Here is a 27,342-nt window from a genome sequence, read left to right on the forward strand (position 1 = left end):
TTTTTACCTTGTCAGCTCGGGGATTCAATCTTGCAACCTTTTGGCTACGCTCTAACCACTAGGCTACCTGTCACCAGTGTACCTGGCACCTACTAACATACCTCTTCAAAGGCACTTAACCCTCCTGCTGTACTCTGGTCGAATTGGTCCGATTTTCAAAATATAGTTAATTTAATCTGATTGTCATAAGGTTCCATGAGTTTGTCCACACAGGGCATCTGAACACACAAAATACATTTGGATGATTTTCATTACATTTTGGGTGTTTTATTTAACTTTTGTACACCTGTGGTGTTCCTGGTCAAAAACGACCGGTCACTAGAAATGAATGGTTGAGACGACAATTAGTGTAGAAAATTGAGTTCAGGCACATGCCCATTCATCAGATGGACACACTTCCTCTCCCAGACCCCCACATGCAGGTGTGTTTGAACCCACACACACACATACACACCTCACTCCCGTTCTTTGCTTCCATGGCAACCCCCACAGGAACCTTTCCCCAATAGAATCTTTCCCCCACCGGGAACCACACTCAAGCAATCGCAACATTGTTTCAATAATATATATAACTTTTCTTGCATATAGAGCTTTTTTGATATGCATATAGAGCTTTTTTGGTATATAGAGCTTTTTTGAGGCCATGCTCACAATTCATTCTGTGGCAGCACAATGACCAAATGATATACTGTATGTGAGGCTCTTGATCATATCTTTGATCATGATACTGGTGAGGAGAGAGGCCAGGAAACTGACAGTGAAGATGCATTAGAGGAGGAAGTGTCAGATGTTGAAGACAACACAGAATATGATCCAGACCAAGAGACAACCGATATGGAACAATCCAGTAAATGAGGAAGAGGGCCCTGCTGAGGTTGTTGTTACATTCCGGTCAAAAAATGGGAATTTGTCCTGGTCTTCATCCCCACCTGAGAGGAGAGGTCAGTTGTCGGCAGGAAATGTTATCAGGATGATTCCAGGGCTAACGAGATACCCCATATCCCGAGTTGATGACATAAAATCCTGCCACTATTTAAGCATTAGAAATGGTTTCAAAACGAACGTCCCTGTTAAACTTTGACACAAAGTAGTCTGTGATAAATAACATATGTTTCATCTGAGTATTTGTTATAGTCAAAATAATCCATATATTATGCTTTTTTTACTCAAAAGCGAGTTGTATGAGCTCAGTTCAATGAGACCTACAGGCCATAAATAGCAAATAGAGGTTCAGAACTTGTAATGTTCACAAGAAGTTAAGTTGATAAAAAAAATTCTAACACAACATTAGGTGATAATATATGTATTATTTTCGATTTATAATCAGCTATAATGGGGCGGTCATTTTGGACCGGGAACACAGAATGAATTAACATGAAACGAACACAACAGGAGGGTTAAATCTTTTGTCTTGCCCATTCACCCTCTGAATGGCACACACACAATCCATGTCTCAATTTTCTCAAGGCTTAAAAACCTTCTTTAACCTGTCTCCTCCCCTTCATCTACGCTAATTGAAGTGGACATCGATAAGGGATCATAGCTCTCACATGGAATCACCTGGTCAGTCTACGTCATGGAAAGAGCTGTTCCCAATGTTTTGTACACTCAGTGTTTATCTACTATATACTGTATATACTGCTGTTTTGGAGTTTGACTGACGGGGGTAGAGTGCATATATATGTTCAGCTTACAATGAGGAACCCTATTGCGCTTGCCTGAGGGGAGAAGCTGAAGCTCTGGGTGGAGTACATGGGAGAGTTATGACATTATTTTCTTGGCCAGTCTCATGATTGTTTGCTCATAAGCACAGTCTGCAATGTAGAGCTACCTCACACCTACTGTATCACCTTCATGGCAGTCTGGACCAGGTGATTGATTTGTTATTTTAAGGTAACTGACAAGTTGCCAAACCAGGCTGAAATGCCATAGGATAGAATGCTCTCTATGACAGCCTGGTAGAATAGGATCATGCCCTTGTGTTTGACTGAGTATTGTCCACATTATAGACCACCACAGGTGAGTGGTCACCAACAGATTTGGGGTCAAAAAAACATTTACACAGTTTGCTGGACATTTAGGATGAGGTGGTGGTCATCACATCACATCACTACACAAACCTTTGTATCTCTGACATATACACAGTAGTGTCAGTGTCTATAAATTAGACAGAGAATGGCAATATTATCAGAAAACTGGACAATATAGTTATCAGGGTGTCTACTTGTACATTCATTTGTATACTCTGTGAATAGGATGGGTGAACTCTCAGCCTTTGCGGGGCACCTCAATGACCTTGGGCTCCAGTTGGTCAGAAATGAGTGATACCACCTGATGGTATAGGGTTTGACTGACATCTGTCTGAGTTTACTGAAGAGGATGTGTGACTGCAAGATGTTAAATGCTGAACTAAAATTCACAAATAGCAGCCTTGGGGTTCTCCAGATGTTGCAGGATGAGATGCACTATGCTGAAGATTGCATCATCAGTGCCACGCTTGTATTTGTAAGAAAGCTTCACTCAGACTTTATCAGTTAACACACCATGATATTTTCAAGACAATTCATTACAATGGAGGACAGATCAACAGGTATACAGTCTTTGTTTTCTTTGGGAGAAGGCTTTTGGGAAAGAGGGGTGATGATTGTTTTCTTTCACCGTGGTGGAACCGTGTGGGAATGTACAGACCTCTGAAAGACAGGGACCCAGGCTGGTGTAACTAAGGGAATGGCGCTGGCATGTATAGCAGCTGTTTTACGGGATCCTGACTAATTATGCTATTTTGTGTTTTTTTTGCATTGATCTCAACTTTTTTTGTACATAATGCTTCTGTCATCATTTCCTATGACCGAAAAGAGCTCCTGGACATCAGAACAATGATCACTAACCTCAGCAGCAAAGGACATACTGCTCAACCGGGACCAGGCCCTAATCCCTGACACTGAGAAGAGGAAAAGACGAACTCCGTTCGAGATTATTCTATTAATGGGACCCGGATTACCATAACTCATGCGCTGACCAGCTGGCAAGTGTCTTCACTGGCATTTTCAAAGGATTATTCCACCAACTCCATGGGCCTTTTCTACAGACAGCATAGGTGTAATTTCTGCAGCCCCATCATTGGGCTCCTGAGTGACGCAGCGGTCTAAGACACTGCATCTCAGCGCTAGAGGTGAGACCCTGATTCCAGGCTGTATCACAACCGGCCGTGATTGGGAGTCCCATAGGGCGGCGCACAATTGGCCAAAGCGTTGTCAGGTTTTGGCTGAGGTAGGCCGTCGGTTTAAATTTGAATTTGTTCTTAACTGACTTGCTTAGTTCAATAAATGTTAAATAAATGTACCTTATTGTAAACAAGGTGGAAGGAATGCTGAAATTACATATTGTGCCTTTAAATGAACAAGATAACCTGAAAATACAAGGGGGCTGTCATTCATGGCATGTACAATATGTCTTCACATTAGGCTACTCATACAGCAGATAAACTCATACTCAGGGTTGTTGTTACTTGTGGCATCAAGTCAACAAGGTGAAAAGTTTATACACCAATAGGTGTAGTCGGCCATAAAACTTTGAAGAAGAAAATGATTAATGGGAAACATGGGAAATGTAGTTTAGACGCGGAGTCTGGGGTCGCCATCATCATGCGTGGTTTCCCCCCGATGTTCAGCCAGTGACGATATCAGCAGGCATTGGGTGTTTGTACTCGAAGTAGATTTCTTTTTGTTTCTGTTGTCGTTTTATTTAGGCTTTTGCCAGTGTATTTGCTTCCCTTCATCGTCTCCGTTCGCGGGGATCTCAGAGGTAACGTTCGCTATTTGGTTAGTAGGCTAAATTGGCTTAATAGTTATTGCCAGCTACCATGCGGGGATAAAATATTTCGACATCTAACGTTAGCTAGCTGACAAAAGATACAATGACCTGACTGCTGTCCAAATAATGTCAGATAACGTTACCTATATTGTTTTTGATGCATTCCACAAGTGTACAGCGCACGGTAGCTAGCTACGCTAGTTGCTAACTAGCCTATAATAGAAGGCCGATTTGGGCCAAAGTTTGGCCCGTAAGGCAAGGGGGCTCGTTAAGTCTCGGGTTCGATCACTGAGGGGTAAGGGCTCGCACAAGAAGTGTGTGTCAACGTCGTCATCTTTATAAGTGCAGTAATAAGCTAGTCAGGTAACGTTAACAGTTTAATTTCGACGTAATGCCCACTGACGTTAGTTATTTCGCTAGCTATTTTATTGTAGACGAACTACCGTAGCCGGTCATTTGTCCCTACTAATAGTTTAGTGCGTAGCTAAATAAGCTAGCTAGCTATCTCAGTTTCTGACACATCTCATACTACTAACGTTAGCTAGCTAGGCTTGTTTCTCTTTCCTGCTGCGAAGCGTTGTGGTATGGTACGTTATAGTAGCTAGCTAGTTAGTTACCTAGAAATTGTTGGGTTCAAAGGCAGGTCACTGTTTTTTTTTTACTAAACCTTAGCTAGCTATCGGTGACTATTCTGTTCTACTAAGGTAGCTGTTGCAACGTTAGCTAGCAATCTGTTTTATTTAAGAAGTAAACATAATTTCAAATCCCAAATGTTTACCATAGATAAGCATTTGGGAGAATTGAAATTGTCATTGTCTTCCTGAATTAAAACATTATTGACCCCAACCTTGCCAACTAGTTTATTTATTTATAAGCTGTGTTTGACAGTGTGGCCTAGTTTGGAATCTCTTCTATATCATCAATATGGTTTATAGGGGAGGGTTATTATAATGACCTATTTGTGCATTGTACCTACCCAATACACTCCCATTTTAGTATTTATTGGCATGCCTAACTCCATAGTGCATGGCTTAAGATACTATGACCAACATTTTTTTTACAACAGCGTCGTTTTACTTCCTAAATTGACCCCAACCCTGGTCTGCCAGCCTAACGTGGTTGATTTTTGTAACCTGGTTGTAGGCTGTTTGTTTTGTTCGGGTCTGACTAATAGGCCTACTACCCTCAACCATTCCAGTTCCAATCATTTTAATACTCACACTTATCTGACCTTTGTCCTTTTCCCTCCCGGTCCACAGAGGAGCTATGTACAACGGCATTGGCCTGACCACGCCGCGAGGCAGCGGCACTAACGGCTATGTGCAGCGTAACCTGTCGAGCGTGCGTGCAAAGCGTCCACGGGACGAACGCGGTGGTGAGCGGGACGAGAAGGACCGTGAGAGGCTGGAGAGCCAGCTGAACCGTCAGCCCAACGCAGAGATCCTGGAGCACCAGAGAAAGAGGCAGCTGGAGGTCAAGTGTGCAGAGCTGCAGGACATGATGGAAGAGCAAGGGTGAGAGAGAGCGAGCCAGGGATGGGTGGATAGGTGTAGGAGGGAGGGATGGGCAGACAGGGGGTGGGGTGGAAAGGAGAGAGGTGATTTAATTAAGCTGGCCCGGGTTGCACTGGGCTATGGCCTGTCACGTGACCGGACGAAGCCGGTGAGGTAGGTGTGCCCTGCCCAAATTGAACGGTAATCTGCACCACTCTGTCATATTGTCAACAATGCAGCATGTTGAGTTCTTTATAAATATAAAATATATGTTCACATTTTCAAACTAGTTTCCATTGGGAAGGCAGATGAATCAATCACTTTCGTATGCGAACACAGAATCCTAAACATTACTCCACATGCTTAACCAACGTCACTTTTTTGGGGGAGGCGATGTTGGCCAGAGCGGGGCCCCTGGTTCAAGCCCGGGAAGCAGCCCGGTTCCAAAACGAATGCAATCACTTTTCGCCCAGTGAAAACTCCAGGCAGGAGGGCCATTTTAATCAAATCCCCTCAGAAGGGGATGTGGGGGACAGAGCTTTGGAGAGAAAGGGTGAAGATATGGGGTGCTGAAGGAGCGCGTTCGGTGTCTTAACTGCTGAGCCGTGTGTGTTGACAGGTACTCAGCTGAGGAGATTGAAGAGAAGGTGAACAGCTTCCGCATGATGCTGCAGGAGAAGCAGGAGCCTCCTTCAGCCCCTACCGAGAGACCATCGTAAGTACACACCACCACAGATCACTATAGAGTAGTGTGATCACTACGGACTAGTGACATTTCTACTGCAGACCACCACATGGCTGCACAAACTTTTAAATGAACTATAATCAAGCTTTATTTATACGGAACATTTCAGACAAGGGAAAAAAAAATAAGAAAATAAAAACAGAAATATTTACTAAACAAAGAATAACAAATAAATAAAAACTGAATGACTAAAAGGAAAGTAAAGCTAAACATTTTTTTTTAAAGATCTCTTTTTAAAATGTCAAATGCCTCAGGTTCTCAGGCAGGCTATTCTAATGGCTGGTGGCATAGCATAAAGGCTGCCTGGTCATGCCTCTTGGTCCTAGGCTTTGGGATTGTTAAATAGTCAGTGCCAGTGGACCTGAGGGACCTACTGGGTACCTAACTTAAAAGCATGTCTTGGGGTGCACAGTCATGGATTGATTAAAATTTTAATCTTAAAATGTGTTTTAAAACTCACAAGGAAGTCATTGCAGAGACCTTAAAACCGGTGTAATGTGTGCCCTCCATTTGGTCTTGGTCAGTACCCGTGCTGCAGCATTCTGTGTGTTTTGCAGTTGACCAATGGCTTTCTTGGGTAGACCAGACATTACAGTTGTCAAGCCTGCTTGTAATAAAAGCATGAATGTGTCTCTATCAGCCTGAAAGAGAAATAGCTGCACTGTGGCACTGTTCCTCAGGTGGTAAAAAAATATTGTGGTCACATTCCTATTGTGTGATTTGAAAATAACACCAAGGTTTTTTACCTGGTGTATTACCTTTATTGCCCCTGAAGAAAATGTGCAACCAGATACATTCTGTGCTTTGGCTTCAAAAATAAGTACCTCTGTCTTGTCTTGGAGCTAAAATCGGGTGACACAAATGGAAAGTTGTCTAGTCTGCGTAGCAGTGGAAATCAATGCTGTGCTTTCTGATAATGCTGCCAAGGGGTTATAGATAGATAGACGGACCGGACCCAAAATCAAACCTTGTGGAACGCTGCCAAGTGATATGTAAACTCGGCAACAACAAAAAACGTCCTCAACAACTAAGACAAAAACTGAAAAAGTTCCACGGAAATTGAATAATGTGTCCCTGAAAGGGGGGTCAAAATCAAAAGTAACAGTCAGTATTTGGTGTGGCCACCAGCTGCATTAAGTACTGCAGTCCATCTCCTCCTCATGGACTGCACCAGATTTGCCAGTCCTTGCTGTGAGATGTTAGCCCACTCTTCCATCAAGGCACCTGCAAGTTCCCGGACATTTCTGGGGGGAATGGCCCAAGCCCTCACCCTCCGATCCAACAGGTCCCAGATGTACTCAATGGGATTGAGATCCGGGCTCTTCGCTGGCCATGGCAGAACACTGGCATTCCTGTCTTGCAGGAAATCACGCACAGAACGAGCAGTATGGCTGGTGGCATTGCATTGTCATGCTGAAGGGTCATGTCAGGATGAGCCTGCAGGAAGGGTACCGCATGAGGGAGGATGTCTTCCCTGTAACGCACAGCATTGAGATTGCCTGCAATGATAACAAGCCCCTCCACCTCCAAATCGATCCCGCTCCAGAGTACAGGCCTCAGTGTAACGCTCATTCCTTTGACGATAAATGCGAATCCTACCATCACCCCTGGTGAGACAAAACCATGACTCGTCAGTGAAGAGCAATTTTTTGCCAGTCCTGTCTGGTCCAGCGACGGTGGGTTTGTGCCCATAGGTGACGTTTTTGCCGGTGATGTCTGGTTAGGACCTGCCTTACAACAGGCCTACAAGCCCTCAGTCCAGCCTCTCTCAGCCTATTGCGGACAGTCAGCACTGATGGAGGGATTTTGCGTTCCTGGTGTAACTCGGGCAGTTGTTGTTGCAATCCTGTACCTGTCCCGCATGTGTGATGTTCAGATGTACCGATCCTGTGCAGGTGTTTTTACACGTGGTCTGCCACTGTGAGGACGATCAGCTGTCCGTCCTGTCTCCCTGTAGCTCTGTCATAGGCGTCTCACAGTACGGATGTTGCAATTTATTGCCCATGCCACATCTGCAGTCCTCATGCCTCCTTGCAGCATGCCTAATGCACGTTCACGTAGATGAGCAGCATCTTTCTTTTGGTGTTTTTCAGAGTCAGTAGAAAGACCTCTTTAGTGTCCTACGTTTTCATAACTGTGACCTTAATTGCCTACTGTCTGTAACCTGTTAGTGTCTTAACGACCGTTCCACAGGTGCATGTTCATTAACCTCTCTGGGATATGTGGGACAGTAGCGTTCCACCTGGCCAACATCCAGTGAAAATTCAGAGCGCCAAATTCAAATAAATTACTATAAAAATTCAACTTTGATGAAATCACACATTCAATATACCAAATTAAAGCTAAACTTTTGAATCCAGCCAACGTGTCAGATTTCAAAAATGCTTTACGGCAAAAGCAAACGATGCTATTATCTCAGGATAGCACCCCAGTAAACAAAGAGAGACCCTGCAGGCACGACACAAAACGCAGAAATAAAAATATAATTCATGCCTTTGACGATCTTCTTCAGTTGGCACTCCAATATGTGCCATAAACATCACAAATGGTCCTTTTGTTCGATTAATTCCGTCGATATATATCCAAAATGTCCATTTGATCCAGAAAAACACAGGTTCCAACTTGTGCAACGTGACTACAAAATATCTCAAATCAAATCCAATTTTATTTGTCACATACACATGGTTAGCAGATGTTAATGCGAGTGTAGCGAAATGCTTGTGCTTCTAGTTCCGACAATGCAGTGATAACCAACAAGTAATCTAACTAACCATTCCAAAACTACTGTCTTATACACAGTGTAAGGGGATAAAGAATATGTACATAAGGATATATGAATGAGTGATGGTACAGGGCAACATACAGTAGATGGTATCGAGTACAGTATATACATATGAGATGAGTATGTAGACAAAGTAAACAAAGTGGCATAGTTAAAGTGGCTAGTGATACATGTATTACATAAGGATGCAGTCGATGATATAGAGTACAGTATATACGTATGCATATGAGATGAATAATGTAGGGTAAGTAACATTATATAAGGTAGCATTGTTTAAAGTGGCTAGTGATATATTTACATTTCCCATCAATTCCCATTATTAAAGTGGCTGGAGTTGGGTCAGTGTCAATGACAGTGTGTTGGCAGCAGCCACTCAATGTTAGTGGTGGCTGTTTAACAGTCTGATGGCCTTGAGATAGAAGCTGTTTTTCAGTCTCTCGGTCCCAGCTTTGATGCACCTGTACTGACCTCGCCTTCTGGATGATAGCGGGGTGAACAGGCAGTGGCTCGGGTGGTTGATGTCCTTGATGATCTTTATGGCCTTCCTGTAACATCGGGTGGTGTAGGTGTCCTGGAGGGCAGGTAGTTTGCCCCCGGTGATGCGTTGTGCAGACCTCACTACCCTCTGGAGAGCCTTACGGTTGAGGGCGGAGCAGTTGCCGTACCAGGCGGTGATACAGCCCGCCAGGATGCTCTCGATTGTGCATCTGTAGAAGTTTGTGAGTGCTTTTGGTGACAAGCCGAATTTCTTCAGCCTCCTGAGGTTGAAGAGGCGCTGCTGTGCCTTCTTCACGACGCTGTCAGTGTGATTGGACCAATTCAGTTTGTCTGTGATGTGTATGCCGAGGAACTTAAAACTTGCTACCCTCTCCACTACTGTTCCATCGATGTGGATAGGGGGGTGTTCCCTCTGCTGTTTCCTGAAGTCCACAATCATCTCCTTAGTTTTGTTGACGTTGAGTGTGAGGTTATTTTCCTGACACCACACTCCGAGGGCCCTCACCTCCTCTCTGTAGGCCGTCTCGTCGTTGTTGGTAATCAAGCCTACCACTGTTGTGTCGTCCGCAAACTTGATGATTGAGTTGGAGGCGTGCGTGGCCACGCAGTTGTGGGTGAACAGGGAGTACAGGAGAGGGCTCAGAACGACCCTTGTGGGGCCCCCGTGTTGAGGATCAGCGGGGAGGAGATGTTGTTGCCTACCCTCACCACCTGGGGGCGGCCCGTCAGGAAGTCCAGTACCCAGTTGCACAGGGCGGGGTCGAGACCCAGGGTCTCGAGCTTGATGACGAGTTTGGAGGGTACTATGGTGTTGAATGCCGAGCTGTAGTCGATGAACAGCATTCTCACATAGGTATTCCTCTTATCCAGGTGGGTTAGGGCAGTGTGCAGTGTGGTTGAGATTGCGTCGTCTGTGGACCTATTTGGGCGGTAAGCAAATTGGAGTGGGTCTAGGGTGTCAGGTAGGGTGGAGGTGATATGGTCCTTGACTAGTCTCTCAAAGCACTTCATGATGACGGAAGTGAGTGCTACGGGGCGGTAGTCGTTTAGCTCAGTTACCTTAGCTTTCTTGGGAACAGGGAACATCTCAAAAGTTACCTGCAAGCATTGTCCAAAATACTTTAGTAATACAACTTTAGGTTTTTTTTTTAAACATAAATAATCGATAAAATTGAAGACAGGATGTCTTCAATACCGGAAGAAAACAAAGTGGAGCGTGCTTTCAGGTCACGCGCCTCTAACAAAGCGTACACATCTGTCGAGCGTCATTCTGAACAGTGTTACTTCATTTCTCAAAGGAAAAACCTCAACCAATTTCTCATTGAAAAGAGAGTGTTTTGGTTTTTGAGGTCAATCTGAGCGTTTTTTTTCCTCTGGGTTTCGCCTGCCAAAGAAGTTCTGTTATACTCACAGACATGATTCCAACAGTTTTAGAAATGTCAGAGTGTTCTCTATACAAATCTACTAATATGCATATCTTAGCTTCTGGGTCCGAGTAGCAGACCATTTACTTTGGACACGCTTTTCATCCGGATGTGAAAATCCTGTCCCCTGTCCCAAAGAAGTTAATTGTTTATGGTTCATTGAACAAGCATGGGAAACGGTGTTTAAACCCCTTACAATGAAGATCTGTGAAGTTAATTTGTAAAAATCCAAATATCTTTGAAAGACAGGGTCCTGAAAAAGGGATGTTTATTATCAAACTTCTCATCAGTCTTGCCTGACTGATACCCAGACTGTTTATCTTATTTCTGAAATATGCCGCAAACTCATCACATTTCGATGTGGAAGAAACTTCATATAGGATTTATCAGGCCACCTGGTCGAGAAGAGCAGCCTCAAATTTATTCTGATTCAGTGATCAAGTTAGAAAAGTTTCCTCAACTGGCATTGTTAATTGCCTTGTTATATATGCCAAGTTGCTCTCGCAGAATATCATAATGGACCTGCAACTTTGACTTTCTCCTTCTGCTCTGCCTTTCTGCAAATTCTCTTAAATGTATTAGTTTCCTTAATCATCCAGGGGGCTCTCCAGTTGGATGTGACCTTTTTCAACTTTACTGGAGCTATGGCATCAATGGTTGCCCTTAATTTGCTATTAAAGTTGTCAACTAAATCATCACAAGAGGAAGATAGAATAGGTGGAGTATTGTTTATACACTCAATAAAATCTTAGCGTTTCTTAATAATGCGTTCAGCATTACTCTGTTATGGGCAACAAGGTAGTCAGCTGAAGCAACGCCAACAATCGAGGATATGTCAATAGAATGCTCCTTGGTAATAATCAGGTCCAGAGTATGGCTGCGGTTATCGGTCGGCCCAGTAACATGTTGGATGAAGTCCATAAAGCTCAAAAGATTCAGAGATTCAATATCCTTGGAGTCGCTCTTTGTCAACATGATTATTCAAAAGGCACTCGCACATCTATCTTTTTTGCAGGTGCATGGTAACAGTTGAATAAAATGAGAGAAAAGAGGAAACTCGAACACTGCTCTTGATGGTATCAATGCTCTTTAACTTCTTGACGCAACCCATCCCGTTAGCGGGATAATTGTCATCAACAACCGCTGAATTGCAGAGTGCCACATTCAAATAATATTACTAAAAATATTTATATTCATGAAATCACAGGTGCAATAAAGCAAAACACAGTTTAGGTTTTTGTTAATCCACCTGTCGTGTCAGATTTTGAAAATATGCTTTACAGCGAAAGCAATCCAAGCGGTTGTAAGTTTATCGATCACTAGACAAAACATTATGAACACCTAGTGTCAAAGTAGCTTGGTCACAAATCAGAAAGCAATTAAATTAATCGCTTACCTTTGATCTTCGGATGTTTTCACTCACGAGACTCCCAGTTACACAATAAATGCTCTTTTGTTCCATAAAGATTATTTTTATATCCAAAATACTTCAGTTTGTTTGGCGCGTAATGTTCAGAAATCCACAGGCTCGAGCGGTCACGACAACGCAGACAAATTCCAAATAGTATCCGTAATGTCCACAGAAACATGTCAAACGTTGATATATTATCGATTATATATATCTCTTTTTCAGTAGGAGAGGGAGAGTCAATGGCTGCCCCACTGTGTTGCGGAAGCAAAACTTTATGCGAACACCCAGCTATCCACTGATGCAATGTTATCTTTCTCGCTAATCTTTCAAAATAAAAGCCTGAAACTATGTCTAAAGACTTGACACCTTGAGGAAGCGATAGGAAAAGGAATCTGGTTGATATCCCTTTAAATGGAGCGAAGGCAGGCTATGGAACATGGAGCTTTCAAAATAGAAGCCACTTCCTGGTGTGATTTTCCTCAGGTTTTCGCCTGCAATAACAGTTCTGTTATACTCACAGACAATATTTTGACAGTTTTGGAAACTTTAGTGTTTTCTATCCTAATCTGTCAATTCTAGCATATGGGCCTGAGAAATAGGCCGTTTACTTTGGGTACGTTATTGTTCCAAACATAAAAATAGTGCCCCCTAGCTGAAAAAGGTTAAGCTTTACATATCGGCCTCACGGCCTTCGTCAGCTTTTTCAACATGAATATTAAAATCACCCAACACTGATTTTATCATAGTTCTCAAGGACAATAGTACAGAGAAATCGGTAAAGAAAGCGGGGCAGTGCTTTGGTGGCCTACACAGGGTTATGGCCAGCACTGGTGGCTAAAATTTAAACAGTATAGCATGCTGCTCGAAAGACCCAAAGTCGCCAAATGAAATGTCCTTTCAGCTGAGAGCATTAGTGAAAATAGATGCTGTCTCCACCCTTTTCTGATAGAGTATGAAAAGCTGTAGTCTGGGGGGGAAGCTTCAATAAGAGCAGCACTACAGTCGACGGCCATGTTTCAGTGAGTAACATGCAATCAACTTTGCGGTCAGTAATGTAATGAGGTTATTCACGAGAGAGGTTTTACTCGTGATTGCATTTAACCTCTCTAGGGTATGTGGGACGCTGTCCCACCTGGCCAACATCCAGTGAGTGTGCAGAGCGCCAAATACAAAAATACTCATTATTACATTTCAGAAAAGATACAACTATTTTACATTGGTTTCAAGATTAACTTCTTGTGAATCCAACCACGGTGTCATATTTCAAAAGTGCTTTACGGCGAAAGCATACCTTACAATTATTTGAGAACATTGCCCAGCAGACAAATCATTACAAACCAGTAACCAGCCAAGTTGAAGAGTTACACAAGTCAGAAATAGAGATAAAATTAATCACTTACCTTTGATGATCTTCATATGTTTGCACTCAGAAGACATACATTTATTCAATAAATGTTCCTTTTGTTCGATAGTCTCTTTATATCTGAAAACCGTTTTGTTCACACGTTTTCTTCAGTAATCCACAGGCTCAAACGCAGTCACAACAGGCAGATAAAAAATCCAAATTGTATCTGTAAAGTCAAACGATGTTTATATTCAATCCTCAGGTTGTTTTTTGCCTAAATAACCTATAATATTTCAACCGGACAATAACGTTGTCAATATAAAAGGTAAACAAGAAAGGCACTCTCTCTGGTCGCGTGCATGAAAAAGCTCTGACACTGCAGAGTCCACTCATTCAGACTGCTCTTACTCCCTCATTTTTCAGAATACAAGCCTGAAACAATTTCTAAAGACCGTTGACATCTGGTGGAAGGCATAGGAACTGCAATTTGAGTCCTAAGTCGATGGATACTGTAATGGCATTGAATAGAAAACTACACCAAAAAAAATGTCTTACTTCCAGAATGGATTTTTCCCAGGTTTTCGCCTGCCAAATCAGTTATGTTATACTCAGACATTATTTTAACAGTTTTGAAAACTGTTAGTGTTTTCTATCCAAATCTACTAATTATATGCATATCCCATCTTCTGGGCCTGAGTAGAAGGCAGTTTAATTTGGGCATGCCTTTCATCCAAAATTCCAAATGCTGCCCCCTACCCTAGGAGAAGTTAACCTCTTCAACCTATGGGGGCGCTATGTCATTATTGGATAAAAAAAAACGTGCCCGTGTTAAGCGCAATATTTTGTCACGAAAAGATGCTCGACTATGCATATAATTGCCAGTATTTTAAAGAAAACACTCTGACATTTTCAAAACTGCAAAGATATTATCTGTGAGTACACCAGGACTCCTCTTACAGGTGAAACCAAGATGAAACTTCAGGAAATGAACAGGATTTTTGACTCTGTTTTACTAACGTCTCCTTATATGGCTGTGAACGAGCTTATGAGCTCTGCTGTTCATCCAAGATGTCTGCAGCATTGTGGCGTATTTGTAGGCATATCATTGGAAGATTGGCCATAAGAGACTACATTTGCCAGGGGGCCGTCCGGTGTCCTTTGTCTAAATTGGTGCGTAATTCCCAGTAACACTCATTTTGCCATGGGATACAGACAGAGAAGCACACTTCCAGGAACGATATCACATTGAAGAGATATGTAGAAAAACACCTTGAGGATTGATTCTAAACAACGTTTGCCATGTTTCAGTCAATATTATGGAGTTATTATGGAAGAAGTTCAGCGTTTTTATAACTGAATTTTAGTTTTTTTTTGGTAGCCAAACATGACGCAGAAAACGGACCGATTTCTCCTGCACAAATAATCTTTCAGGAAAACTGAACATTTGCTATCTAACTGAGAGTCTCCTCATTGAAAACATCCAAAGTTCTTCAAAGGTAAATGATTTATTGAATGTTTTTGCTGTTTTTTGTGAAAATGTTGCCTGGTGATGCTAACGCTAAATGCTAATGCTAGTTTTGCTATGGTAGAGAAGCATATTTTTGAAAATCTGAGATGACAGTGTTGTTAACAAAAGGCTAAGCATGAGAGCAAGCATATTGATTTCATTTCATTTGTGATTTTCATGAATAGTTAACGTTGCGTTATGGTAATGGGCTTGAGGCTGTAGTCATGGTCCCGGATCCGGGTTGGCTCGACGCAAGAAGTTAAGATATGGTCCACTCTTCACCTGGGCCATCTGCCTAGAGATAACCAATGGAGTAACAACCAAATTATCGTTACAGCCATGTTTTCTAACAGTCTCCAATCTATCAGACTGGTAGGAGATGAGTTTGTATAAACTCACTGGAAAGCATATAAAGGAACATAAATTAGGTTGCTCGCAATAACCAAAGTGGCCATTTCTATGGGAGTTGATATGGTTTCCAAGTCCTCTATTGCTTATTCTAACAGGGACAACTGGAGTACAACCAGACCCTGTCTGTCAGTCTCTAAAACAGTTTGCGATGTTGCTGGAAATTGGAACCCCTGCGCTTAGGGGTAATCATATCTCTTTTAAAAAAGTGCTGGTTGCACCCACAAAAATACATTCTTGTCATTGCAAAGTTTCTTCAGGTGCTCGTTTAGGGCAAAGAGTCGGCTGAAAAGTTCCAAACCCCTTCGGTAGCTTGGGAGGGGGCCAGAGAATTATCTAACCTGTGCCAGCGAGGGTCGTAAAGATAAACTCCTAAAATGAAGGTTGTTTAAACTTTATGATTTTTCAACGCCGATACCAATTATTGGTGGACCAAAAAAATTATATATATTTTTTAATTATATGTAATTTTTTGTTGTTATAATAATTACAATGATACTGAATGAACACTTATTTTAACATAATATAATACATCAATAAAATCAATTTAGCCTCAAATAAATAATGAAACATGTTCAATTTGGTTTAAATAATTCAAAAACAAAGTGTTGGAGAAGAAAGGAAAAGTGCAATATGTGCCATGTAAGAAAGCTAATGTTTAAGTTCCTTGCTCAGAACATGAGAACATATGAAAGCTGGTGGTTCCTTTTAACATGAGTCTTCAATATTCCCAGATAAGAAGTTTTAGGTTGTAGTTATTATAGGAATTATAGGACTATTTCTCTCTATACCATTTGTATTTCTTATACCTTTTGACTATTGGATGTTCTTATAGGCACTATAGTATTGCCAGTGTAACAGCATAGCTTCCATCCCTCTCCTCGCACCTACCTGGGCTCGAATCAGGAACATATCGACAACAGCCACCCTCGATGCAGCGTTCCCCTTGCTCTGCATGGGTAACAACTACTCCAAGTCTCAGAGCGAGTGACGTTTGAAACGCTATTAGCGCTCACCCGCTAACTGGCTAGCCATTTCACATCGGTTACACCAGCCTAATCTCGGGAGTTGATAGGCTTGAAAGTCATAAACAGCGCAATGCTTGAAGCATTGCGAAGAGCTGCTGGCAAAACGCACGAAAGTGCTGTTTGAATGAATGCTTACGAGCCTGCTGGTGCCTACCATCGCTCAGTCAGACTGCGCTGTCAAATCATAGACTTAATTATAACACACAGAAATACGAGCCTTAGGTCATTAACCTCTTGCTCCTACCTGACACGCAGGCGTCCCATCTAGACATCTGGAAATGCAAAATGCGCTACGCTAAATGCTAATAGCACTCGTTAAAACTCAAACATTCATTAAAATACACATGCGGGGTATTGAATTAAAGCTACACTACACTCGTTGTGAATCCAGGCAACAAGTCAGATTTTTTAAATGCTTTTCGGCGAAAGCATGAGAAGCTATTATCTGATAGCATGTAACACCCCAAAAGACCCGCAGGGGACGTAAACAAAATAATTAGCATAGTCGGCGCTACACAAAACGCAAAATAAAATATAAAACATTCATTACCTTTGTATCTTCTTTGTTGGCACTCCTAGATGTCCCATAAACACTATTGGGTCTTTTTTTCGATTAAATCGGTCCATATATAGCCTAGATATCGATCTATGAAGACTGTGTGATCAATGAAAAAAATAGCGTTTGATAACGTAACGTTATTTTTTTAAATTAAAAAAGTTGACGATAAACTTTCACAAAAAACTTCGAAATACTTTTGTAATGCAACTTTAGGTATTAGTAAACGTTAACCTGTTAGTCCACTAGGGGCATTATTTCATTTTTGGATAAAAAGACGTGCCCGTTTTAAGCGCAATATTTTGTCACGAAAAGATGCTCGACTATGCTTGGAATTGATAGTTTTGGAAAGAAGACACTCTGACGTTTCCAGAACTGCAAAGATTTTCACTGTGAGTGCCGTTGAACAAAAGCTTCAGGCAAAACCAAGATGTTTGAGCGCCCAGGAAATGAACAGGATTTCTGAAGCTACGTTTTCCATGATCGCCTTATATGGCTGTGAATGCGACAGGAATGAACGGACACTTTCTATCGTTTCCCCAAGGTGTCTGCAGCATTGTGACGTATTTGTAGGCATATCATTGGAAGATTGACCATAAGAGACTACAATTGCCAAGTGTCCCGCACGGTGTCTGCGTGGAAATTGGTGCGCAAAAGTCAGCTACCAGTATTTTTCCATCCGAATCAGAGAAGAATGCAGGCTTCAAGGGACGGCATTTCAATGAAGAGATATATGACAAAACACCTTGAGGATTGATTCAAACAACGTTTTCCATGTTTCAGTCGATATTATGGAGTTAATTCGGAAAAAAGTTTGACGTGTAGGTGACTGAATTTTCGGTTAGTTTCGGTAGCCAAATGGATAGTAACAAACGGAACGTTGTGTCCTACACAAGAATCTTTCAGGAAAAACTGGACATCTGCTATGTAACTGAGAGTCTCCTCATTGAAACATCTGAAGTTCTTCAAAGGTAAATTATTTTATTTGATCCCTTTGCTGGTTTTTGTGAATATGTTGCATGCTAAATGCTAAGCTAGCTATCACCACTCTTACACAAATTTTTGATTTTCTCTGGTTCTAAAGCATATTTTGAAAATCTGAGACGACAGGATTGTTAAGAAAATGATAAGCTTGAGAGCAGGCATATTTATTTCATTTCATTTGCGATTTTTAGAAATCGCTAACGTTGCGTTATGGTAATGAGCTTGAGGCTGTAGTAACGCGACCGCATGCGGGATGGGGCGGACTATGAGGTTAATAAGCGATCAAATTGATCACGAGGCGATGTATATTCTATAGCTGTACGTCTGGAAATAATGTCCGGGTAAATCTCAACCAAAATATCCGGTCGGAGACCTGAAGAAATGGGCTGTCTCTTCTTCGTTTGACCAAGAAACAAATCGTAGGCAAATGACAAGACTGTTGACATCGTGTGGAAGCTGTAGGTATTGCAACCTCGGCCCCATTTAATGCGGTTCACCTTTATCAATCGGTTGAAGTTGCGCATGGATATATCTTTCCATTTTCAGTGATCAGATTTTCCTGCACTTTTCGATGAAACGCACGTTCTGTTATAGTCACAGCCGTGATTTAACCAGTTTTATAAACGTCTGAGTGTTTTCTATCCACACATACTAATCATATGCATATACTATATTCCTGGCATGAGAAGCAGGGTGCTGAAATGTTGCGCGATTTTTAACAGAATGTTCGAAAAGGTAGGGGGTAGGAGTAACAGGTTAAAACTTCTTATGGCTGCAATCCCATTAACGGGAGCGATTTGACAACAGCCAGTCAAAGTGTAGAGCGCAATTTTCAAAACATCAAAAATCTCAAAATTAACATCCCTTAAACATACATGTCTCGTGTTTAAATACTGGAGAGTCGAGACCAAATCACGGGCGCTGGACAGAGTGGATTTCAGTTGTAACAAAAGGCAGTTTTAATGAGTTAAAATATATCTTGTCCCGCAGTTTACGTGCACGGATCTAGTTCATATAACTCGGTAAGAAGTCAGGTGAAAAAGAGAACTTATACAAAGGTTACATTCATTTTTATACATAAAGTAGGTAGAGTCTTGTCGTGACGCCTTCTGAATGGTCCCGTAGGGTTGGAGGCGAACCCGCTCTAGCCAGAGTAGAAGCCCCCATTGGTGCACAGCAGTCTTCTGTTCTGGGCACCCGACCAGTAGAAGGGGAAAAGAGTGTTTATACTAGGAGATGTTTGTGTCAGGGGTTCGTGAGGTAGAGGGGCAGTTTTTATGGCTGGGTGTATGTGTTCATGCGATTGAATGTCTTTGTTTCCTGGGGTCGGGAGACAACAAAGCTGAGGAGATAGTGTTAGGGGGTAGTTTTATTGCTGGCTGTGTGAGCTAGTTCCTGTTTTAGCAGGGGTATGTAAGATGACTTGAGTCAGGCGGATTAGCTTAGCGCTGTATAATATATGAGCTATGTGTATGAATATTTATATAACAATACCATTTTAAAGCTATCCTTGTTGTTAATCCCACCAAAGTGTCCAATATCAAATATGCTTTTCAGCAAAAGCACTACAAACGATTATGTTAGGTCTCCACCAAACCACAATAAGCACAGCCATTTTACAGCTAAATATAGCAGTCACAAAATACAGAAATGGAGATAAAATTAATCACTAACCTTGAATTATCTTCATCAGATGACATTCATAGGACTTCATGTTACACAATACATGCATGTTTTGTTTGATAAAGTTCATATTTATATAAAAAAATCTGAGTTTACATTGGCTATTTAGATTCACTAGTTCCAAAAACATGAAGTGATTTTTTTCATTAGCTACATCGTTTCAACAGAAATACTCATCATAAATGTAGATGATAATACAAGTTATACACATGAAATTATAGATATACCTCTCCTTAATGCAACCGCTGTGTCAGATTTAAAAAAACGTTTCCGGAAAAAGCCAGCCATGCAATAATCTGACACGGAGCTCAGAACAGAAGCCAAATTAGCCGCCATGTTGGAGTCAACAGAAACCAGAAAACGCATGATAAATGTTTCCTTACCTTTGATGAACTTCATCAGAATGCAGTCCTAGGAATCCCAGGTCCACAATAAATGCTTGATTTGATTGAAAATGTCAGTTATTTATGTCCAATTAGCTACTTTGTTTAGCGCGTTTGGTAAACAATTCCAAAGTCACAAAGCGCATCCACTATAACGTGACAATGTCCAAAAGTTCCCTAACAGTCAGTAGAAGCAGTCAGTAGAAGCATGTCAAACGATGTACTGAATCAATCTTTAGAATGTTGTTTACATATATCTTGAATAACGTTCAAGAATTAGAATGACTTCAGATGACCGGTGGAACGCAGGTCCTTCCCCTGTGAACGCGAATAGTGAAAGCATGGTCAACTCGTGGCAGTGGTGACTATTTCCTTTCTCATTCGACCCCCCTTCACATTAGTCATCAGACAAAGTTCTATTGACTGTTGACATCTAGTGGAAGGCGTAGGAAGTAAAAACTCATCCATATCTCGCAGTAATTTCAATGAGCTTGGTTGAAAATCTGCCACTCCCAGAAAAAATACAAACAGGAAGTGGAATTTCTCATGTTTTTGCCTGCAATATGAGTTCTATTATACTCCGAAATAATTCACAGTTTTAGAAACTTCAGAGTGTTTTCTATCCAATAATAATATGCATATATTACCAACTGATACTGAGGAGCTGGCTGTTTACAATGGGCACCTTTTCATCCAAGCTACTCAATACTGCCCCTGCAGCCATAAAAAGTTAACTGACTTGCCTAGTTAAATATTTCAGATTGTAATGAAAACTTGAAATCGGCCCTAATTAATCGGGACAGATCTACGCCGCCCAACTCATAATTAGCTTAGCTATAAGAGGCATTTAAAACATATTTGGTTGGCCTGGGTTACAGCAAGGTTGGTGTACTTAGAAAGCAGATGTTTCTTTTCCCGCAGCCGAGCTAACAGCCGGAGGATCTCTTCCCTAAGATGTTTGATGGTGGTGCATTTAGGGCAGACAAATCCCTGTCCATTTTCCAGTTACACCTTCTCTTCGTCTTGTGATTGTGTGGAAATCATCTCACACCTGAAGCATTTGCGCCCAGCCATGAATGGAAACATTGGTGGGCTAGCACGGCCAACGTTTGCCTGCTCCGTTTTCATGATGGCTAGCAGCTAACTGGAATCCGGGACACACATTTTTGGTCCCAGCCGTAAAAGCTGATCGCATCACGAAATCAGTAGTAAATACAAACTTTTAGCTATGATTTAAAAAAAAAAATGATTTAATAAAATATTTCATAACAGTGTACACTGTTCTGTTGTGCGCTCTGATGTCTGTTGCGTGATGACGTGGCTCTTCCAACAGTTGCTGGCCATTGAACAAGGTGGTGAAACACCACTGTTCCTATCTTTGGGGAGTAACCAAGCGTGACAATAATGGGACCTATTGAACAATGGTCCCCCCCCTCCTTCAGGGCGACAGAGACTCACGCCCTGGCTGCAGCCAATCAGCAGAAGAACGACCGGCTAAAGGCGGCGTTCGGCATCGCCACTGACTACGTAGACGGCTCCTCCTTCCACCCGGAACGCAAGGAGCGAGAGAAGGAGAAGAGGGAGCAGGAGAGGCTGGAGAAAGAGGAGCAGCAGAAATACGTGTGAGTCGAGGGGGGTTTCTCCTAGCTAGACTTACTCGTGTAACTCTGATTTTCCTTTGTTTATCTGTTACTTACCATCTCTTTCTCTCCCCCTCCGTCTCTCTCTCAGGCTGGTAGAAGAGTCAGAGGACTCAGACTCACCAGCCCGAAAGCAGAGCCGTAAGAAGAAAAGGAAGAAAAACAAGAACAGAGACAGGTGAGGGAAGGGAGAAAGTCCTATTTTGTGTGCATGCGTAAAAATAATGCATAGCTTGTTTGATTGACAGATCACTTTACTCTCTTCTTCAGCTCAGAGAGTCCCTCCCCCTCTCCTACACGGGTGAAAACTAAAAAGAGGAAAAAGAAAAGGTTTCCATTAATTTTTTCCCATTTTGCAGACAGTGAATGGATTTCATGTCCAGCGTAGTTTCATAACATTGGTATTGTTATTTCAGAACATCTAAATTGTAGTGGATCAGAACCTCTTGTGTAAGGGATGTGCTAGCTTTTAGTTTGCTAGCGAGGACTCATACTTAGCACCTCTGAATGTAATTTGCCTACCGATTTTTACGTGGAGAATCACGTGAAAAAATTACATCTACAGCGGGCGTTCCCCCCCAAAACAAAGCATGCTGAACGATCGACAGACAAACGCTAGATTCACGTTCGGTGTGATGTATGCAAGCCTTTTACCTTTTTCAGCTTAATGAACAGACTTTGTTCTCTGTTCTAGGGACAGGCTAGGAAAAAAGGGTGACAGACAGGTGGGTCCTACAGAAAGTGGTTCATAGTGTGTGTGTGTTCTAAAATACTTTGTTTGTTTTCCCTCCCAGCTCCTCAGACGAGAAGCAGGCGTCCAAGAAAAAACGCAAGAGAAGTGAAAATGAGACTCCGCCCCAGGGTAAGACACGGCGCCATAGGAGTGGGTCCTCAAGCTCTGCTCACAGGTACTTCCGGGTCACCAGAGGTCATGACTCACAATTTGGGGTTGTAACTTCCCCTAAATTCCCAGGTTTTCCACAAATCCTCGTTGAAGTTACCGAAAATGTGCAACCCTACTTACATAGTTACTCAATTCCTAGTCATTCAATAACTTAAAAGTCAAGGCAGAGTTTGAGTTGCACCCCATGCTGTTATTCCATCTCTCATGCCTTGTCTCCATTTGATCAGCCAATCCCCTCCCCTGCTGAGAGAGAGGCAGCAGAACCAGCCAGTCAAGAGAGCAGAAGAAGGGAGAAGGGGGCTGGCTCCTGACAGGAGGGGTTGTAATCGTGAGGACGGGAGTCCACAGCGTCCAGGAGGCAGAGTGGTAAGACCACCTGTGATTGGTCCGGTGATCAGATCTCTACTATTTCAAAACCTTCTCTCCTGTTTTGTGACAATTCGGCGTAATCAATGGCCTTCAGCACTCTCACTCATTCTCCTTTTCCCTCTCACCTCTCTCCTTACCTCCTTCTTTCCCTCTCAGAGATCTCCCAGGTATCACAGCTCCCCTGAACGCCGACCGAGGGCAAACAAGGAAAAGGAGAAGGAGCGACTGAAGGACAAAGAGAAAAAAAGAGAGAAGGAGCGTGAGAAAGTGAAGCCTACAAGAAAGAGACACGACTCCTCTTCCCCCTCTCCTCCTCGACTGGAACGAGAGAAAGCCAGGCGCTCCAGAAGTGGAGAGCGAGAGAAGGATAGAGGAAATCAGAGAACAATGCTGCAGAGGAGCAGAGACGACTCTTCATCCCCCTCTCCACCCCCGAAACAACAGGACACCAGGAAACAGAGGAGCGGAAAGGAGGACAAACCACAAAGACGAGACTCCTCTGTGTCTCCATCACGAGAAAAAGAGGGAGCAAGGAGTGGAGAGAGGGAGCGAGGAAAGGAAAGAAATGTCCCCCCCCGAGCCCCAGCTGACAGAGAGAGGGGGAGAGGGAATGAGAAAGGACCTCTCCCTAGTTGGAAAAGCGATGGAGGGAGGGGTAGAAACTCATCCCGCGACTCCACATCCCCTGTCCCTCAATCACCTCTCGCCAATGGACGACAGAAAGAAAGGGAGCGTGAGGGAAGGACAGAGAACGAGTGGAAACCGGAGGAGAGGGGTAAAGGGAGGGAGAGGGAATTGAATGAAGAGAGGCAGAAACAAGATGAGCGGAGGAAGCAGGAGAGTGAAAGGGAAAAAGAGAGGGAGCGAGACCGAGATGGAGGGAGAGAGCGCGAGAGATCTGGCAGATTGTCTTCTACTCAACAACATCCGTCTATCTGTTTGTCTGAAGACCTCCCCGTGGAGCGAGTTGGGGAGAGGGGGACAGTCGAGAGGGAGCGAAAAAGACAAACTGAGGAGGACACCAGGCGGGAGAACAGAGACCAAAGCCTGTCGGAAAAGGAGCAAGACAAGGAGAAGCCGAAAGCGAAGGAAAGCAGCAGCAGTAGCAGCGGGAGTGACAGCGACAGTTCTTCCTCATCCTCCTCTGGCTCATCTTCTTCATCCTCCGATGAGGAAGAGAAGAAAAGGGGAACCATGGTGAAGAGCAGCCCGGCGAAGAAAGCCCTCCCCTCCCTCATCGCTCCTCCCGCCGTAGGTGCCGCCTTCCAGAGGTATCTGGCCAATGGGGACAGAGGGAGCGCTTCGGAGAGTGACGAACAGAGAGCTATAGGGAGAGAGAAGGAATGTGAGAGAACGGGAGGAGGGGACAGGGTCATGCTCTCTGAAAGGGAAAACCCGCCCCCTGCCGCCCAACGCCCCCCTGCTGCCGAACGCTCCCCCCCCACAGACAGAGAGAAGGAGCGAGGGAGGGGACAGGAGAGGTACAGCCCAACGGAGGTAGAGAGCTCCAGCCCTCCACCCTCTCCTCCCAGAAGAGGAGCCCCCCAAGGCAGAGGCGAGAGGTACGCCCCCACTGAAGTGGAAAGAGAAAAGGAGCGGGAGAAGGAGAGAGAGGGAGGGGTGAAGAGCCAGGCCAGGAGGGCAGAGATGCACAGCCCCTCTGAGCAGGAGTGGGAGAGGAAGAGGGCGCCCTCTCCAAAAGCCCCCGCAATAGCAGTTGTCCAGCGGCCCTCCCCCCCTCGCCGCACCCCCCCACGGCAGTACCAGGACCCCCCCAATCACTCCCCCAGCCCTCGGCGACAAGCCAGCACCCGGAGAGCCTCGCCTCCTACCCGCTCCCCGACCCGCGCCTACGCACCTAGGCGGAGCCGCAGCCGGGAGCTAGAGCACAACCGAGAGAGGCAGAGAGCGAGGGATAGAGGGGGGAGGGATTGCTCCAGCGACAGAGGAGCCAGGAGGAGCAGGTCGAGGAGCCCCAGAAGACGCAGTCCCCTCTACAGGTACAACCAGGACCTATTCACAACAAATCAAACACAACTCAACTATACACACATCACACACAGTGGGGCAACTTCCTGTGTACATAAATCAATAACTCAATTCAAACCTGCCAAGACCTCAGAATGCCAAACCAGATTCTAAATTGTTTATTTAATTTGTGTATTTATTTTCTCGTCCCTCAGGTCTCGGCGATCCCCCTCTCCCATTCGAGGAAGTAGAAGCAGCCTCTCGCTATCCAGAGAAAGGCGGAGAGACCAGGAGAGAGAGAAGAATAGAGAGCTGGAGAGAGCGAGGGAAAAAGAGCGGCAACGTGAAAAAGAGCAAGAGCGGCGAGAGCGTCAACCTATTAAAGAAGTCCCCCCACCCCGTCGCTCTTCCTCTTCTGGTTCTTCTTCCTCATCCCCCTCTCCGGCCCGAGAGAGGAAGGAGCTGCCTGTAGAAAAAGTGATGAAACCAACGGTGGAGAAAGACCGAAGAAGTGATAGAGACGAACGAGAGAAAGGGGGAGACGGAGGAAGGAAGGCTCGTTCCATACCCTCACCGCTCCACTCCAAGGAGACCAGTCCCCTTCCCAGCCAATCAGAAATCAAAGCCCACCCCAAAGAAACACGTCACTCTGAACCACCCCACTTCAGGTCGCCACAGGCCCTCAGCCATTCAGAGACCAGAGTATCTCTACGAGACACCTCGAGGACCCAATCTCCTCTCCCCTCACGCGGCGCTACCGATCCCTCAGACCGACCAGTCAGGACTGAAAACGGTGTGAGCGAGAAGGGGGCCAAAGAGAAAAAGAAAGGAAAGTTAGGCAGCCCCAGCTCTTCATCTTCTTCTTCTTCCTCCTCCTCATCATCCTCTTCATCAGACAGTTCTGACTCTGATGCAGAGCAAGGAAAAGCGTAAGGAGGGGTGTTAAATGATTGACATGTTTTACATTTGGATCACATTGTGGATAGAAATGCCATAAATGGAGCTGACATGATTCTTCTCTTTACAATATCTCCCTCTCTCTCTCCCAGAGGTGACAGGATAACGGCTGCCCATAGCTCCTCCTCCTCCTCCTCTTCTGAAAGTGAGAAGGAAGACAAAAAGTGGTAACCAAAAAGACTAGGACCACCAGAATTGATGTTGATATAATGTTAACTATTTGTCATAGATCTATTATTTCCATTGGTTCTTGACCCAAAACACATATAATGTAATGTTTCTAGTTATGGAAATGACAATATTATCTATTACCTAATGTTATTCAAAAAGTCTGGAATATTTCTGTAACATACAGGAACCAGTTGATATTTGACACCTCTGTCATCTTTTCCAGCCCAGCGCCACCTCAAAGAGTGCCAGCTGATTCGCTGAGAGACTCTCGCTCCCTCAGCTACTCTCCACCCAGACAGAGGCGACCTGCACATTCTCCACCCACCCGCAGGTCAGTAGTCAACTAGCCAATTTGAAGGCAAACATATTTTTCTGTGTTCCTATAGGACAAAACAGACTAAACTTTAAAATTATTGACTCCAACAGAAGGTACAGGTTTTGAGAAATAAAGTACATGTAAATGTACTTGCTACAACAAGTGATTTTCACCTTGCCATCTTAAGATGTATGCACTAATTGTCCGTCGCTCTGTATAAGAAGTCTGCTAAATGACTAAAATGTAAACAAACTATTCTAGCAACTACTGTGTATGTAAATAATTATTGTGGATTTATCAGTACTGATTGTATTGGGTTATTCTCCCCCTCTTTTCTAGGAGTGGCAGCAGACAGTCCCCAAGCCGATCGCCAAGCAGTAGGAGAAGAAAATGATCCTTCGCTCTGAAGTGTAACTGCCACTTTCCCTCCCCCTTCCTCCATCCAAACACTTCTGGGCTGGATTGAACTGGACTGTATCATTTGGATATTAAAGGGAGGGGAAGTTAAGGACATTTGATCTGTGAATGACTGAGTGAATTAAGCTTTGTTGTTGATTCTGTGGCACCACAGGAAGAAAACGTTGGCAGAATTTGAAACCCAACAGAGACCAAGAGGTCTGCTTTTAGTCAAGGGTTTTTGTACATTTTGTTTTATGCTGTACTTTAAGGAAGAAATGTAACTGTAAATGGTAGGTGGAAGAGCCCATGGTAGGAAAGTTAAGCACAGAAGCTTTCCAGACTCAAAACACTGTGTGCACACCCACACAGTAACATTCACTGTGCATTTTCTTCCCCTCTGTATTTGTGTTGATCAACATGTAGATATGACCCATCTGTGTTTTGGTTATTGCTGAATTATGTGATGTTTCCATGTTGATTATAAACTGCAACTCATGGTTTGTTTCTCTTTGAAAATAATGAATAATAATAAAAAGTTGTATCATTTGTGTTGGCAGT

General features: G+C 43.5%; 1 protein-coding gene across 5 annotated transcripts; it reads left to right on the top strand.

The window, feature by feature from the left end:
• The first annotated feature begins 3,602 nt into the window (after positions 1-3,602).
• Positions 3,603-27,330, top strand: LOC118358935 (serine/arginine repetitive matrix protein 2-like). 5 transcript variants are annotated; one of them, XM_035736959.2, is made up of 13 exons: positions 3,603-3,821; positions 5,073-5,327; positions 5,926-6,021; positions 21,503-21,682; positions 21,792-21,878; positions 21,971-22,030; positions 22,495-22,608; positions 22,832-22,970; positions 23,130-24,973; positions 25,157-25,870; positions 25,991-26,065; positions 26,293-26,400; positions 26,725-27,330. In XM_035736959.2, the coding sequence occupies exons 2-13, from the start codon at positions 5,080-5,082 to the stop codon at positions 26,777-26,779; spliced, it is 3,720 nt and encodes a 1,239-aa protein (XP_035592852.1). In that variant the 5' UTR covers positions 3,603-3,821; positions 5,073-5,079; the 3' UTR covers positions 26,780-27,330. The 5 variants fall into 5 exon arrangements, with proteins under 5 accessions (XP_035592852.1, XP_035592851.1, XP_035592855.1 ...); XM_035736958.1 differs by having other exon boundaries at positions 3,603-3,804; XM_035736960.2 differs by lacking the exon at positions 3,603-3,821 and adding an exon at positions 4,016-4,176.
• The last annotated feature ends 12 nt before the right edge of the window (positions 27,331-27,342 follow it).

This window comes from Oncorhynchus keta, chromosome 26 (assembly GCF_023373465.1).
Source record: "Oncorhynchus keta strain PuntledgeMale-10-30-2019 chromosome 26, Oket_V2, whole genome shotgun sequence".
NCBI lineage: Eukaryota > Metazoa > Chordata > Actinopteri > Salmoniformes > Salmonidae > Oncorhynchus > Oncorhynchus keta.

Excerpts from the sequence above, each read along its gene's own strand:
- LOC118358935 (XM_035736959.2), top strand. The coding sequence starts at position 5,080 with ATGTACAACGGCATTGGCCTGACCACGCCGCGAGGCAGCGGCACTAAC. Across the intron at positions 22,031-22,494 it reads AAAAAGAGGAAAAAGAAAAG|CTCCTCAGACGAGAAGCAGG; the intron begins GTTTCCATTAAT and ends TTTCCCTCCCAG. Across the intron at positions 22,609-22,831 it reads TCCTCAAGCTCTGCTCACAG|CCAATCCCCTCCCCTGCTGA; the intron begins GTACTTCCGGGT and ends CCATTTGATCAG.